Source organism: Lethenteron reissneri, chromosome 14, assembly GCF_015708825.2.
Source record: "Lethenteron reissneri isolate LAM-NWPU_2019-01 chromosome 14, ASM1570882v1, whole genome shotgun sequence".
Classification (NCBI taxonomy): Eukaryota; Metazoa; Chordata; class Hyperoartia; order Petromyzontiformes; family Petromyzontidae; genus Lethenteron; species Lethenteron reissneri.
In genome coordinates this window covers 5,078,754-5,096,233 of record NC_083792.1, presented here as the reverse complement: position 1 = coordinate 5,096,233, position 17,480 = coordinate 5,078,754, and the positions used below count along the sequence as shown (strand labels likewise).

Sequence of the window (17,480 nt, the reverse complement as noted above, 5' to 3'; positions counted from 1 at the left end):
ATCTGGCCCAAGATAATGGCGACTGAGGCTTATCCAGTTTAAATTCATGCATGAAACCTAGATGACCAATGAGTGAAGAGCACAATTCATGGAGGTCTCCCCAGATTGTCCCTGATGCTCCCCAGGTACGGTTCAGTCTTACCTTCACGCCTTTTGGCTATGCCCGTACGTAATACAACTCGACTGGGAGATCTTGAACTTCTTTAACAGCATTTGTAGCACTCGTCTCAGCCCTTCAGCTGAAACGACTCTGTGGGGCCTGACACCAGACACTCTGCCGAAACATCAAAATGCTCTACTTCAAAGCTTTACCATTGTGGCCGGGAAGGCCTTGTCCAATTGGAAAGATCATAACCTCCCCCCCCCCCCCCCTCGTGGAAACAGTAGTTTCCATAACCTTCTAGCCCAAGCAGGGTTTGAGCACTTAAGCCACAAGCTTAAAGGGAAGGATCGAGAGTTGGAGACCAGATGGTCCCCATTCCTACGGAGCCTAAAATGAGGTGCGTGGGTGAGGACGTTGGGAGATGGGGACGGGTGTAAGGGGAGGGGGCCGCAACCCTCCGTCGTGAAGAGCGGGAGCAGAGCATCGCTCAGTGGGAGGTTAGGGGACATCCATTTAGTACGTACGCAAAAATCTGTCAAAACTTGACCCCCCTTCCCTCCCTGTACGCACACGTACTTTTTACACCCCCCCCTCACCTGTGTATGTACGGTTGATGCACCCCCCCCCCGCGAATTTACTATTATAATGAGCCAAGAATGTCTGTGTGTCCCGCGCGTCACTCCACATGAGGCCCCCGTGTGTATTATTATTTTGTCTAGGGTTTTTCTTTGTACTCCCCCCCCCTCTCTCCCCCTTTTATCCCCCCCCCCCCCTTCCAACCTAACCCCGGCCCCTTTTCTTTTTCCAGTATGTTAGTTACCCCTTTCCCTTACCCCTTTCCCCTCCCCAAATCAATCTTCGTGCCCCTTCACGTGGTGCCCCACTTGTGTGGGGCAGCGAGTCCAACTTCCCCCTTGTAAGGGCCTGCCGCACCGACATCGGTTTGTTCCCCTCCGCTTGCGACCGGGGCTCGAATTGTGTTAGAATAAAAACTGTTTTAAAAAATCCGTACATCACCTTTGGGGCTGTCCATAAATGACGTCACGCACCTGGGGGGGGGGTCAGACATTTGTGATGATGTGTGACGAGGGGGGGGGGGGTTGAGAAATGTGACGTCACATCAAAATATGCAACTTTAAATAACTATAGACAACACGTTCTACTTAATTAAATATACTTTTCAATAAATGTTTTCTCCTACAACATCAAAGTGCAGTGGCACGTTAAATACGCACTACAATGACAATAGTTTAAAAGATTTGAAGCATTTTGTTTTTGGTGGGGGTAGAGCTTTGTGACGTCATATTTGAGGGGGGGGTCTGACTTTTTGTGACGTCGTGTGACAAGGGGGGGGGGGGGGTAAAAAATCGCCCAAAATCGCGTGACGTCATTTATGGACGGTCCCTTTCCTGTTAATGCAAGACTCCTACAGTCGTAACCTACCCTGCTCATTCTGGCATATGGATGCATGTGCGACTTAAGTTGCACCTTCGCCAAGTCTAAATTTCGATTTAACGCAAGGCTACTAGATATAGCGCAAAGGAGGACAGAGTAGAAAAAGCTTCTGCTACAAAGAAACATGTCCCCCGTATAGCCTTTAAAGACTCTTGGGGCAAGTGCTCTTCACAAACACCTATGAAGGCCGACACGGCACACGAGGAGTTGGCCAGCACCACGCCCGGCCACCCTTGTCTCTTACGAGGCAATGTTTACACACCGCACCAGGTACTCATTTGAAGCTAAGTCGACCTTGGTGAGGCCCAGGACCAGTTCAGATGATCGTCATTGGTGTTGGCCATGAAAGGGAATCTAACCTGGATCACCGGGTTTGTAGCGCTGCGCTACCGTTCTCCGCGCTACATACACACACCATAGACACATACACAGCATATGTACATGCTTGCAGTAATGCTTTGTTGTACACTGTCAATACACTCGCTCACTCGCACCATGACCGAATACCAACACACAACACATACACGCAGAATTTACATAAATATACCGTTTCATTAATACTCGCATAAACATGCTGTATTATGCACGTGCTCCCACAACACAAACACATAATGTGGTATATAAAAAATTTGTTTAAGTATATATCTTTGAAATAATACTCTGTTAAAGACTCTGTACTCTACTTGTACACACACCATAAACGCATCATATACAGCATATACCGTTGCATCATTACTCTCGTGTACACGCTGCGTTAAACACATACTCACTCACACATGACCTGCCAGCACAAGGCACATCACGTGTACACCCTGGAGTTAATGATCTCTTATAGCCACGCTCACTCATACATAGAACCAATACACGCAGCACACAAACAGTTTGATGTACACTCTTTGCTTTAATAGAGTACACACCGGTCATTGCATACCAACACACATAAAAGGCAAAGTAACAAACATCACTTGTATGTCTAAACATTACGAGGCTGTTCTTGTGCACACGCTGTGTTGCACATCTCCACTCGGAACAACACTGGCTACACACACGACATACACACACCATACGTAAACACTTCCATTAAAACTCTACTAATCACGCTGACCATTCCACAACACACACGCACAATATATACACAACCTTGCATTAACACACTGTGTACCAGCACACAACACATAACATTTACACACGCAGCATATATACTGTATATCCTTACGTGCATACATGTTGACCAGTCCATATAGTATACTACTTATACACAGCATATAATTGACATTTTCATTAATACTCGTATCAAACACGCTGACCACCGCATGCCAACACAGTGCACATGTAGCTCACGCTCACAATATATGTACTTGAATGAGTACTCTATTAAACACGCTGACAACCGCATACCAGCACACAACACGCACGCACAACAACACGCACACACACGTGTCCTCTGGTGCGCGTGTCACCGTCGCGAACATCGCACGCAGCGCGCTCGGGGGGGTTCAACCTCGGCAGCACCGCCGAGCGAACGCCTCTCGTGCGCAGTCTTAACAACACAGAGCGTGCACTTGTGTTCATTACAAGACTTACAACGCAGCGAGCGTTGTCTCTCTCTCTCTCTCTCATCACTTCAAAGCATCGTATCCGAAGAGCGGCCATGTGCGTGCCGGGATGGTAGAAATCTGCAGAAGCTCCCGCTGGACGTGGGCGCGTTAATGCCCGGATCGGTCCGGGTCGCCGTGCCTTCCCTCTCTTCCCTCATCTGTCCGGCCGAGCCATGCGGTGTTTCCCCTTCTTTCTGCTGCTGCCAGAGTCGCTCAAGCGGAGCCGCAAGCCTCCGAGAGAAGAGGGGACCTCCACCAAGGAGCTACCGCCTGTGCCGAGCCGTCCCTGGGACCAGGACGGGCCCTGGGACCAAGACGGGTCCTGGGAGCGAACCATGGCGGCGGACGTTGGAGGCAACGGCAAGAAGGCGCAGCAGAGTGCCGGTGGGAAGGCGGAGATCACTGGAGCCGAACCGGGACAGGCCAGCTGGCAAGCTCAGCGAGCCACAGTGCGAGAACGGTGGGATCTCGGCGCATTCTCACACATGCTGTGCGGCAGTTCCAATAGATTCACATGTACATGTCAAGCATAGGATTAATGAAAATGTTTTAAACCCAGGGCTCCCTTGGAAAAAAAAAATAACTGGTTTAAATGGACGTTTAAGCGATCAATAAGGTCTTAGTTTATATGTACATACAGATACACTATCTTCACTGTGTGACTACATGTATGTTGTGTACAGCATGCATGCGGTCTAGTGCAGCTTTATTTTTGTTCCACAGCTGTGATTCCACGGTGTGTTTTTAAAATAGAAACCCGCATGGTGTCATTAATAATCCACGTGAATATGTTGCGGCACATTCGGTCCGGACTTCAGGATCGTGGTCAGCACTTTTTTGTTTTCATGTTTGGGAGCCGAGTTACCCATTGGAGTTCAAACAGTCAAGCAGAATTACGGCTTATGGCATTACACACTAAGTATGTATGAATGTTGAACTTCTTTCGCTGAATATATTGCACACTTCAGGTAAAGCTAGTTTGATAGCTACTTGCGTAATTGTTGGTGGTAAGCAAATCAATCTTGAGTTGAAGCTTTCGTGACTGCAGGAATCCATACTCTTTGGTTCTTTCGGTAAAGTCACGTAGATAGAAAATCAATATATTGATATACGTGATCAATCTATTGATTTTCTATCTACGTGACTTTACCGAAAGAACCAGAGTAAGCAAATCACATGAAGACATTGGTAAACAGTGCCTTTATTTGATTTCCCTAAAGTTACAGAAAGTGTGGGTATTGTGGTGGATTGCCTATGGCTAAACATTTTTTGTTGTTCTGATAAATACCCTCCGTAAGATCGAAAACATTCTTTCACTTATCTAACCTTCACTCATTTACTGTACATATATGTTTAGTTTGAAGTGAAGTGCTCTAGGCCTTTGAAGTTGTATTTTAGTTTGTTTATTATCATCATCATCATCATTAGCCATGATATGTCGAAAACTGTATGAAGGACTCGCCAAGACATCGTGGTCTCATGATGCAACAATTAATCTTAGCTCCTGCACACAAGATGTTTTCATTGCTCCATCTCCAATGTCGACATACTGTCATTCATCATAAGTCTGGACCAGCATCATCCTTTCTAGTGACGTGTCTTTCCTAAGCCCGATTTTCTTATGAGTCAATATGCTGGCGAGATGTTAAATACCTCTCCTGGTATACAGGAGGTCATGGTTTTGATCCCAACACTGACACCTCCTGTGGTCATGTGGTTTTATTTCCAGGTCCTCCGTTTTTTCCCTCCACATTTAGAAACGTGTTTAGAGTATTTGGCTGCTTTCAATTCCCACGTGATAAGCTACTTCGTTGAGCTGTGATTTGTGGCTAGGTGGCTTCTGAAAAAGAGCTATATAGCTCAGTGGGCCTTACCTGGTAAAATTTAAAATGATTTAGTTTAGTTTTCATGTCTCCAACTTGTGAATTTTATCTCATCCATGTGTTCCTCTTCTAGTGATTCAGTGTAATTCCAAAATTGTACTGCTTCATGTTTACTTGCACAAATTTAAGCGTGTTATTGTATTCCCATTGTTACTTTTGTTAGAATTACAATTACCAGCATGCGTCTAACCATTCATCCTCTCCACAATTGGAGGAATCGCCACGTTTGGGGAGGTCCCATCATACATTCAAGATTTAAGTCTAGTTTGACCCTTGTTAGAATCGATGCTGTCCGAAGTTTACAACGTCACATGAACCAATCACAATAACACAAATAATTTAAAGTAATCCATCCCTACATGCACAATTCGATGAATGCATTGCAAGTGGGAATCTGTTTCATTTGGTGAATCTTGTATCCATAATAATGCATTTCTATGTCCAGAGCTTTTCATGAAAATGTAGGAGTGCATTGCTAATGCAACATAACACAATTGTCATGGTACAATGACACGCACAGAGACGGAGATAATCTCAATGGATTACTATTTGGCCATGGACACATTTTTTACGCTCAACAAATGTGCTCTACAAACATACGTGGCAAAGAAAGTTTACGTCTTCAGATCCCATCAGAGCCTTTGTGGTAAAACAACATCAAGAAACAAACAAACCAATTTCTTCTTGCTCATTTAAAACCCATTTTGACATCCAGCAGGGTTGGTGTGACCTCAGCTGAGATTCCACTGATAAATCAAATACCCACTCACACCTATCATAAAATTGGTGGCACACTTGCTTGGCTGCAAACAGCAACAGGTGCTTGGGGCTTGCCTGAGAGACCTAAAGTGCACGCACAGAGAGGACCGGTTGAGAATTGAGCCCATTACTGTGGCTCTTAAGGGTCAGGGAAAACCTGTCGCTCATTGTTTGGCATCATGTGGGACAGAATGAGAGGTATGATTGAGCCGATAATGCCTTGACCAAGCTTTTGCACCCTTTTGTAGGACGGTTATGGAATATGTGCGTGTAGTGTATAGAATATGTATAGCACGTGTTAAATATCGCATTTTGTCCATGGTAGTTTGTAATCTAATGCAGGCATGCTGTATATATTTTCACCGTTAGCCCTTTAATAATGTGCTTTGGGAATATTATCAAATAAGTGCACCATCTGCCCATTTGTATGTAAATTAAATATCCTATTACGTGCATTGCTTGCACTAGCATACCCTTGTGATGGTGATGTGACGCAATTAGTAACTGTAACTGAAATGACTGAATTTCTACATTTTGCATTTAGCACCATGCATGATAGTTGTGACTGAAATAATCTGGTAATCATATGAAAATGCTGTGTTTGTTAAAACTGGGAAGACAGTGTGCAGTAGTGGCGCTAAGTGTACTTGTAGCAGTTTTACTTTCAGTGATAATTTAGAGTCATCCTCACAACTGAGGGTTAATGCCGGTGAACTGATGCTTTCCCACCTTTTGCAGACTTCCGCTTCATGGCATGTAGAGTCCTGTCCAATTTCTCACCGCCCACCAACTCGTCCATTTCCTTCCACTCCCCTTGTAAAATAGTCCTTCGTTAGATCTCTATATTGAACGGTCAGTGAAAGTTTTGACAGAATGGAAAACTATTTTGTGACTTAAACATGTAATTAATATTATGGCTAACATCTAAACCTGCTGTCCTTATCTAATTTCCAATTTTTATGCATTTTTTAAAATATACAGTATCTGATCGTCGATTATAATTTTAAATATAAAGCAATTGCAAATGGTTGAATCCGCATGCAGTAGGGTCAAGACAGAAATGTTCTGTAATGCTTACAAAGCATAACCATAGCGCTTTCCTAATGGCCTTTGTGCTATAAGAATGGTAAAAATACTGTAGGCACTCAGTTGTTGAAAATATTATTAACAATATGTGATAAAAGTGGCTCACAGGAGTGGTCAGGAGCTGGTTTCCAGCCTCCATAGTGATGGAGAACTTTTAAGCACAGCTCGGCATGTCTGGGATCCAGTTCAGGGCCTTAACCCCATCACCTGTTGGCTCCTCCGTCACCACCTTCCATTCATACATCACCAAGGTCAGGGGTCGGCAAACCTGCACCTCCAGAGCCGCATGCGGCTTCTGAAGGACTGCTCTAATTAGCACAGTTGACTACACACGGTGCGAAAAAAGTTCAACATTCATAAATACATTTCTTTATTAAGGACCGCCTCGTATTCACAAGCATTGTGGCTCTTGAAATTTTGAGTTTTTTTTACGAAATTTGAAAATGATGGCCGACCCATGACCACAGTCAATCAGAAAGAGGTTAGATGAACAGGAAGGGATGTGGTGCACTAGAAATGTATGGTACAACATAGAATATCTGACTGTCAGATATTTACCTTAACAAATTCACCACCCTTTGCAGTATTTTTTCATGATGTAACTAACTATTTATAAATGTTCGTATAAACTGACCTTTTCACATATCTGCCTATTCTCTGTCCTCAGCAAGTTGAATATGCAACATTACATATCTATGAAACTATTTTACATTTTACCATGTAAAGCCCACTGAGCTATTTAGCTATTTTTCAGAATCGACCTGGCCACAAATGATAGTTCAACGAAGTGGCTTATCACGTGGAAATTTAATGCAGCCAAATACTCTGAACGCATGTTGATTCTAAATGTGGAGAGAAAAACCGGAGGACCCGGAGAAAAATCCACGCAACCACGGGTAGAACATCCAGACTCCAAATGTACAGCAGGCGTCAGAGTCAGGATCGTACCCACGACCTCCTGTATAGCAGGCGAGGTAGTTAACATCTCGTCACCGTGGCGCTCCATCCCTCCATCTGAGGGATGGAGCAGCGGCACAGTGGTTCGCAGTGCTTCTCTATGAACCCAGAGAATTTGATAGCCAGCAATGACGAGCACTAACCAGCATGGTGAAATATTCTCAAACGACCCCTGTGACTGGCACGGTGTCTTTGAGGTTTTCATCCAGCTGTGAGTTGACAAAGGGTTGTAAAGTAAAAAAAAACATTGTCATTGGTTATGATTTTGTTTGTATTTGTATTTGATGTTGAATTGGCTGCAGGAACGCTATGATGTTTAACAACGCGCTCATCTCAGATGTCACCTTTGTGGTGGGGCCTCAGGGAGCCAGCCAGCGCATCCCCGGACACAAGGTGAGATGACCCATTAAGCCCCCGAGATGTGCATGGACTATTGCAGCGAGCAATCCGCGTGCGGCTGAAAGTGCCAGTGAAAAGGGCAGGTGTTGCTTTGTGGATTTCCGATGTACTTCCAAAGGTGATCCGATTGTGAGTAGCCCGCTGCTTTCTGATATTCCTCTGAGTTTCTTCTAAACAGCTGGTTGAACATTGTGAAAATGATGGCTCCGTATCTTTGAGGAGAGTGCTAAAAGATATAAGTATTGAAATTGTTGGGAGATGTGTAGAGGCTTGAAAATATAATTGTAGTTTCTTCTATAATTGATCATTATTTTCGTTGGGGTATCTAGCAATGGTCAATGGATAACCCTGTATCTATCTACCGAAAGACCCAAAGAATATGAACCCTGTATAATCACTACATTACAAGTCCTCGCTTAACGCGTTTTTAATAAGATGCGGTTCTTCTATTAGGGGGGGAACACTTTGCGCACAATGTGTAACGCGCCTATTATAACGCGGTTTCTGAGCAGTGGTCGACGAACTACTTTCGTGAGCTGCGTGGCTGAGCAGTGTGGGAATTCTGGGTATAAGCGCATAAGGATACAGTACGCGGCGGCGTACCTTCATCTCAGTCCATTATCCCGCCATGGTATGGCTGCAGACTTATTTTATGGTGCAAATCTAATTCAAATTTTAATTGTATTTATTTATGCCCTGTAATTTATATACAGCAAATCCTCGATTAACACAGCACTTTTCAGGAATGCATCTTCCATTTTGAACGAGAAATTACTGCACTAATCTCAGCCCTTTGTCAATCCACTGCTGGATGAAGGCTGCCGACATAGTGGTTGTTTGACGAAAACTGCGCCACGCTGGTCAGTGCGCGTTTGTGAAGGGAAGGGCACCCTAGACTGGTTTAGATATCACTAGCCACTGATATCAGCGCCGGCTGGAAAATCAAATTCAAGTAGCCGAGCTTATTGGGCAGTGTGCTCATCATTATGCCACTGCTTCACCCCACTACTCAGACATTAATATGAATGCCAGTTGTCTTAATTCTTAAATGCAAAAAATCGCCAATAATAACAACACTGCTTTAACAGAAGAATATATAATCGAGGACATTTCGAGCAATGGCCTGTCTTCATAGGACATTCCAGAGAGGCCAGAGATATATAATTGTAAAGGCTTGTAGACTGCACTTAACACCATGGGGCCTGGTGAGAATTACATAAAAACATGTTTTCTCATTACCAGTTTTTAAATTGGCATATAGATCGTTCTGGCAAAATCGCCCAATGATGCTGGATGTAATTACCAGCGGAACTTCGTGCTCATGTTGTAAAAGTTGTGGCTTTACTCTCCAACACACCGGTGCACTGAAATGTAGTAACTAATTGGCAAGTTTTGTTTACATGACGAACCTTACTAATTGGCTGTGTCGGGTGGTGGCAGGGTTAATGGCACATTTATACCTATTAGTAGCGATTAAGCGCCAGAAAAAAAAACCTTCAACTATCTAAAAAAAATACGAAATTAATTGATACATATTAAAAGTTTTTTTTTTAATGATGCTGGCACAATTCATTTTGGGAAGGTTCTTGTTAAGACAATGTGCAATCCTCCCCCCTGGCAGTGCATTTCTGCTCGTGCACCATCACCAAATAATTTCTTTTAAATTCACCTCGGTTTGTGTGTAAAACAAAAAGTGCAGTGTATAAATAATCCAAGGCCATGTTGTCCATCTTTACTTATTGTAAACGGTTTCAAACGTGCTCCTTGTTTTCCTGAGTGTTGTGATACGTTTTTGGAAAACACAAAGAAATAGGTGAAAAGAATCAAGTCACATTGTGCCGTTTTCCACACTTTACCCCCTCTGCTTTGTGCTGGCTGCCAACAATGCAAACGTGTCTTGCTGCTATTCACACATTCGTATAGACTTTCAGGACTGTTTGTTCACTGATGAAGTAGATTGACGAACCATTACAGCCTTTGCCTGAACGAATAACGTGAAGTTTATTGTGCAAAAAAAAGAAAACGGCTTTCTGATTGAGCTTTCAGGAGAGAAAAATCCTATCGTGAACTTTTGGTCATCTGTATTTTTGTAAAAAGAAAGTCCAAACAACTTGCGAGCATAATTTCCTTAGTTTAACACGTAGGCTTTCGCGAACAATATCATCCATAATAGAGGTTTCTTTTGGGTTATATCGCGTAAATATATAAGCCACAACATTTACAATCTAGATTGTAATGTTGTGGCTTGGCTCTCCACCACCGGTGTGCTGTCCTAGAGACGAATTGGCATGTTCTGTTTACGTGACAACCCTTACTAGTTGGCTGTGTCGGGTGGTTGATGGTTTAACGACACATTTATATATTTACGCGACATAATCCAAAGAAATACCTCTTATGCATAATTAACTTTTTGTAGTTCAAGCAATACGTTCCCACCGCTCGTGACTGTTTGAATGCAGTATACATTAGCAACAAGGCTGGTTGTTAAACTATTGTTAATGCTGGGTGCATCATATACTCACGAAAGTATAATTTAGTCTTGACTGAAAATGACGGAACAAATTCCATGCCATGTTAAAGAATCATCATTTGCAGTGGTGTGGAGAATATAAGTGACAAATAGATAAGCAATATATCATTTTTATCTGTCTCTCCACGTAACAAATAAAAGTCGTTTTTACACAGCCCATCAGTTCCACAGCCTTCAAGCAAGCCTGAATGCTGATTACACTGGTCAACGCACTTTTTCTGGCATCAGGGTCTTCCAACGGTTTTAATGTAATTTTGGGGTGCTGATTCCAAATCCAGCATCAGTTTTTGTCTATCGCATTAGGTTTTTGAGATATCAAATATTGCATTTTCAATAAAAACTGCAGAAGAAAAATATTAAATAAATGTGGATATCTACATAAAATGATATTATAAACACACTATCCTAAAAATACAGCACCATATTTTAACACTAAAGCAGTCACTGACTCGCAACAACTTGTAATCATAAGTGACAGAGTTAATTTCGGGTAAAATCAATGAAAATGGGGTATGCCGATAGCATAAAAATGAGATGTGATAGAGCAAATCAGAGATCAGATTTGGAATCAGCACCCCGAAATTAGTCTAAAACAGCTGCAAAATTCCAGGCCAGAAAAATAATTCTTTTTTTTGTTGACCAGTGTTATATTACACTGTTGAAACTGGTCCAGAGTATTCATGTACTGAGTACATGCCCCTGAAATGATGTGCCTCCAGAAGGCAGAATGGCTGATGGGTTGTGCATAAACTATTCTACGTGGAGAGACAGATATGACTACCTAAAAGGAGACATATCGTCTGCTGATCTATTTTGCGCCGTGGCAGAGCGTTGAGTCAGCACCGTTGAGATCCTGGGTCAGAATCCACGTCTGATTAAACTGGCTTCGAACTTTGTAGGAAGTTGATGGTCTTGGCCTGGTTGCCAATGACTGCGCAAATAAGACCATGATGTGGAATTATACTGTTTGTTTTTAATAATTTTTACTTGATCCTGTTTTTATTAAGTCCACAAATATCACTTCTATAGCAGGGCATGTATGTGCATAACCTGGAGTAGATTGGAGGCAAATTGAAGGGACCTCATAATTCGTGTTGTGCTATTATCTTCCAGAGGTTGTCTGTCATGCGGTAGTGTGCTTAATTCTGCAAGAGTTCTGAATAGAAGTGTCTTAATTTCATGTAATGATGCTGATGGCACACTTGGATTATAATTGGAGTAAAAAAAAGGAAAATTGTATTATTAATATGAGTCAATCCATGGACAAAGAATGCATTGTTCTTTAATGTATTTTAAAAACTTATATAAGAAATGTACGCTTTCATTTGGATCACCATGTCGTGCACTCAATGCCAGCCAAGGTGTTTTTTTGTCTTTTTATCTCCTGCCAGATAAGTTGCCCATATTTAGTCACTTTGTGACATGTTCTCTCTTATTGTTAGGTTCAGGTATTTCCACTGCTTTCAGCCTGCTTGACTGTATTGTAATAGTCACCTAAAAATATCCCTTAAAAGAATGCAGTTCTTCTGGAGTGGCTTGGGAACTTTGTTTGGTTGACCTTTTCTTTTAGTCCTGCAAACTTGTGTGATGATACGATGTTGTGACATTGAAATTAACTTGTGCAGCATTTAATTCATGCTCTGGTAGTACTTGATCATTAAGAATAGCTACAGTGGCAGACTCGAAATATCTTACCATGAGCAAAAGTGTAACCAAACTTGCACAATTGGTTTTCCGAGTGGACTTTTTAAAATTCAACTTTCCACGACTGGTCAAACTCGTATGAAACAAGAATTTTACTTTGCCTGCCCTTTCACACTATCGCCAGGAGCTTCTTTTGCCTGACTCTGACACGACTTCTTTCTAACATTTGGCCAACTCGCAGCTCTTGGCACTCCTCATTGAAGCGTCTCCACACCCCCGTATTGTTCCTGCTGTGCCGTAGCAAAGAGACGTGTGTTTGACTGCTGCACGTCAAAATCTTGACACGTTCAACTCTGCTTTTGCAGTACCTGCTGGGGGTGAGCAGCTCGGTCTTCTATGCCATGTTCTATGGAGAGCTTGCCGAAGAGAAGTCTGAAATTGTAATTCCTGATGCAGAGCCACCTGCCTTCCTCGCCATGTTGAAGTAAGCCTTTTCAATTTTTTTCTAAAAGCCTCTATATCCTCCCCTCGTGGCTCAGTGTCACTCACGAAATAGCTCAGAGCTGTGAAGTGGTTGTGTTGCGAGCATCTTATTGTGATGGGTTACTCAAATCAGACAGGCGGCGATATCTACACGGCAGTGCGTGTGATGGACATGTGCAAGGTATTGGATAACATGGTGGGATGTTTAAGAGATGCTGTAGTCGTTGATCAAAAGCCTCGGTAGTTAAAAATCAAGACAAACGTGCAACACTGTGAACCAATACCTGAGTGTATTAATATTAGTACATGCGCTGCATTTAAATGACTGTTAAACACAGCACGTCCGACAAAGGTGCATTACGTCCGAGGTGCATGCTGTCATCTTGGCCATAAACAGGTCGCCCTGGGAGCTTTGCATGTATTGTTTTTAATCGAGAGATACTCAGTAAATCTCCGAGTGTATCTCAAGCACTTAACATGCATCCCAGAGCACTTTTTAGCAGCACTGACGTTAATGAAAAAATAAACTTGACCCCCGAGTGGTAAGACAAATGACTTTTCACCACCATATGCAATTCGTTGGCTGCATTTCATGCAAGATGTTCAGTAGCAATTAAATGTGGATTGAGGGCTTAATGCAAAACATTTTTGAGGTTTCACATCAGTACTCCCCAGGTATAATTGGCAGAGACCACTTTCTTCCTGACACCTGGAGCTAAACCTTCAAGTAGTGGCTTTAACACTGCATGGCCAGATCCATAACTGTTTGTAACTGACATTTTCAATCTGTCTATAATAAATTAATATTTCTTGAGAGCTAGCCAGCCAAAATCTCTGCGTGAAATTGCATCATCATCGAGTCCACAATTACACATCTGCAGTCAACCGTGTGTGTATATACACATTTTAATTGAAATACCCTTCATATGGATGGCTTCAGCCATTGAATGGCACTTCAAACAAGGTACTGAATGCTCAATGCCATGAACCATTATTATTCTGACTGTTCTGTGATTAGCCAAGCATTTTACTGTGCTGTTGGTAATTGCTATGCAGAAGACTGCTGCAGGCTTTTGACTTCTGACAAATGTATCCTAACTGCTGACAAACAGCCTCTAAACTTTTAGCCGTCTGGGCCACCTGGCTGCCAACGCAACAAGCCTGGCGTGTGTGCCATTTGGGTCAAATTTCGCGTTTAAATCCGGTTTGTCCCCAGGAGTCGGTGTATGGGCTACGTGACAGACTTTGCCTTCGGTCGCAGCCATGTGACGACGCCGTTTAATTCCAAGGCAATTGACGCAGGCAGTGAAACCTCTGGTGATGACCAATGGATCTGGAATGTAGTTGCATTTACGTTACGCAATGCATGCAAGTAAGGTTCATTGGCTTTATGTAATTAGTGCCACAAGCATCTCGTTTTTAAGCCTTCGTTGCTTTTTGTTCACTCGGTGTCAAAAGTGGCCTCGGTTGTATAGTTTTGATATGTCCATGTGAAATGCGTAAATAAACTATTGCAAATACTGTAATATGTTCTCAAACGTAGAATCGGTACACGTTTGTACAAACTCGCTATATAAGTAAATAAATGGCCATCCACTCAAAGTGACGCAGACGCTAAAGACATTTTACAATTGTTTTCTTGTATATTTTTTTCCCCTCTATGGAGAAAATAAATAAAACAAGTGTTACCTCTGCCTCGGCATGCACTGCACGTTTGGTTGCAGTCCAATGTAAAATGTCAAAGTAGGATAAACCCTACATGTATTTGTTCATGAATGAGAGTATCTATGGCTCTGTTGTCATCCGTGTGGCAAGCATTGCTTTGTGGCAGTTTGACCTCGAGAAAGGTTATTTCACTTCAGCAGGCATTCAGGACGAGGTAACATTAAGTGGCTCACGAAAAGTTAATGCTATGCTTCTTGTATTCATGTTATTAAGATGAGGCAATGTAATTGTACCATCTGTAAGTTTTGTCTCACCCTTGCAATTTATTTTGACTCAACGTGGTGAAGATAGTGCACCGTCGCCGCTGGGCCATTTGGCACAGATTCTGATTAATTTCCTGTAGCAACCCGATAAACTGTCCTGTTGGGTGGTCATTAAAGTACCTCTGACGTCATTCACACGAGTACACCATCTTTAATACATTTCGTTAGGATCTGGATGTGCACAAAAAAATCCTTGCAATAATTCCTAAAATTGACTGCCATCTGATTTTATTAAAGTGGTCATATGATTCAAATGTTCAGTTCCTCACGTTTGTGTTTTGAGTGGTGCTCACCGCCATGGTCAGATCTGAGTCACTGATGTAAAGTCCACATTCCTATGGCGGGGGCCATTCTCTCCACAGGATGACCACTATTACCCTACCAGAAAGTGGGTTGTCTTGTTTTATTACCCACAAAGGAACAGTGGTGCCAGTGTAACCACCGACCAGTAATTAACCCTCCTTTTGAGACTTGACGACTCTGCCACAGTGCCACCCAGCTCAACATGGAAAACCTTTATCTTACCGAGTGTCATACAGTACTTTAATATGCTTCTGGTGGGCCAAATGAGTTGATAATACAATTATATCACACTTGGATTGTATGCATTGACTGTGTACGTACGTATGTTGAACTTCTTTGCACCGTACACACGCAACCGTGCTAATTGACTGTGTTCAAAACTACCTTAAAAGACAACAGGTGACCGAGTGTGCTAAAATCACAAACACAGTTTTATCAGGTTAAAAGTATTTCCCTATAATGTTCCCTAATTCGTACAGCCAAGATATTGCAGGCCGTTTCCCAGTGGGGGGGCGGGCCCCATGTGGTCATGGGCCGTATTAAAATTTAATTTGTATTGACTGCATCAAGCTCACAGACCGCATCAAGCCCACAGACCGCATCTCGCTCACAGACATTATGTCCCCCCACCCCTGGAATAGAATAAATGCATTAAAGGTGCAGCTCTGCAATTCCCTGCATACGCCACTGCTGGCAGAAGGGCTTCTAGAGGGCTCTTGGCCTACTCTTCCATGTTAGCCATACGTCTTGGAAGAGATGGAAGTACCCACACTATACCCCACCAAATGTAATTGGCTGATAGACTAATTGCAGTGAACCCATTTGTACTGCTGGGTGGACAGAGACGGTGGCAGGGATATAAAATAAACCTGCCCCATTGTTTCAACTGCCGCGCTGGGATATCGAATTGAACTGACGACCTCTAAAATTAACAAGTCCGGTGCGCTCACAATTGCATCATAGCAGTGTCCCAGGATAATGCAGCTATCTAAAACTAAAAACTAAACTTTCTATTTTATCAGGTAAGGCCCACTGAGATATACAGCTCTTTTTCAGAAGCGAGCCTGGCCACAAATGATAGTTCAACGAAGTGGCTTATCACGTGCAATTTTATCACAGCCAAATAGTCTCAACGCATGTTTCTAAATGCGGTAGGAAAAACCAGAGGACCCCGAGAAATATCCCCATAACCACGGCGAGAACATGCAAACTCCAAATATATATAGGTGTCAGGGTCGGGATCGAACCCACGAAACCTCCTGTATACTAGGTAAGGTACTTAACATCTCGTCCACCGTGGCGCTTTTGACATATGAGCACTTGCACTGGCAGGTACATCTATTGCGACGAGATGGATCTGGACGCCGACTCGGTGCTGGCCACGCTGTACGTCGCCAAGAAGTACATGGTGCTGCACCTGGCGCGCGCTTGCGTGTCCTTCCTCAAGACGAGCTTGACGGCGCGCAACGCCTGCGTGCTGCTGGCCCAGAGCCGCCTCTTCGAGGAGCCCGAGCTCGCGGACCGCTGCTGGGAGGTGATCGACGCACAGGTGAGGGCCCTGGAGAAGTTCGTTTCTCGATGGCGTGAGGGAATAGTGCAGGAACTGTTGCACTGGCCGGCGCGCAGTGTGGCACGCGCTCGCTCACTAGCTCTCTCCTTCACTCGCTCTCTCTCTCTGATCCGGATACCGTGGATCTTCGGGTTGGATGACTTGCGCAGACGGGGTTTCCTGAGAGGGCCTGAAGGATGGGAGTCACAGAAAGTAGGTTGTGGACTTTTATATGTGGAGTTGGAGTGTTATATATGGTTGCCACCTAAGGTGCAAACCTGTGAACACATGGGAAGAACGATGTATCACAATAGCGGAGGAGGAGAGAACCTCATATACATGCACTGTTCTGACAAAAACGTGAAAGCTCTGTCAAAAATAGGATATCCTGGGAATTCAGGACCGGTGGCAATGATGGATGTTATTTGACTATGTGTATGGGTCTCATGCAGGCACTCTGGTTTCCATCCACATGCACACAGACATGAAAAAGAACTGATCACACATCCTGAGTGAGATCATGATCGAATATTGAGTTTTGACACCTGGATAGATTTTCCAGGGTGACCAAATAACGTGTTACTCTTCAATGTCAGACTTAAAGTCTCTATGACTAGCAATAGATGCAACAGGATATACCGTAAGGAGAAAATCCAATGTGAGATCATCATTGCCTGCCGTCATTTTGAACAGGTGATTTAGATTTGTGAGGGATTCAAGTGAACAAACCTCCCAACAAGGCA

The 17,480-nt window shown here is 43.3% G+C and overlaps 1 protein-coding gene across 4 annotated transcripts in view; it reads left to right on the top strand.

The window, feature by feature from the left end:
• The window catches only part of LOC133342293 (BTB/POZ domain-containing protein 3-like), a 43,409-nt gene that overhangs the window by 11,638 nt on the left and 14,291 nt on the right, over nt 1-17,480 (top strand). For 3 of the 4 annotated variants that reach the window (XR_009755111.1, XM_061551367.1, XM_061551366.1), the window contains exons 2-5: nt 3,364-3,616; nt 8,144-8,234; nt 12,780-12,898; nt 16,521-16,737. Coding sequence is in view for 3 of the 4 variants with exons in the window: in XM_061551367.1 (XP_061407351.1) it covers nt 3,492-3,616; nt 8,144-8,234; nt 12,780-12,898; nt 16,521-16,737 (552 nt within the window). In the remaining variant the exon portion in view is untranslated. The remainder of the gene's footprint in view (nt 1-3,363; nt 3,617-8,143; nt 8,235-12,779; nt 12,899-16,520; nt 16,738-17,480) is intronic. The other variant, XM_061551368.1, reaches the window with a different exon arrangement.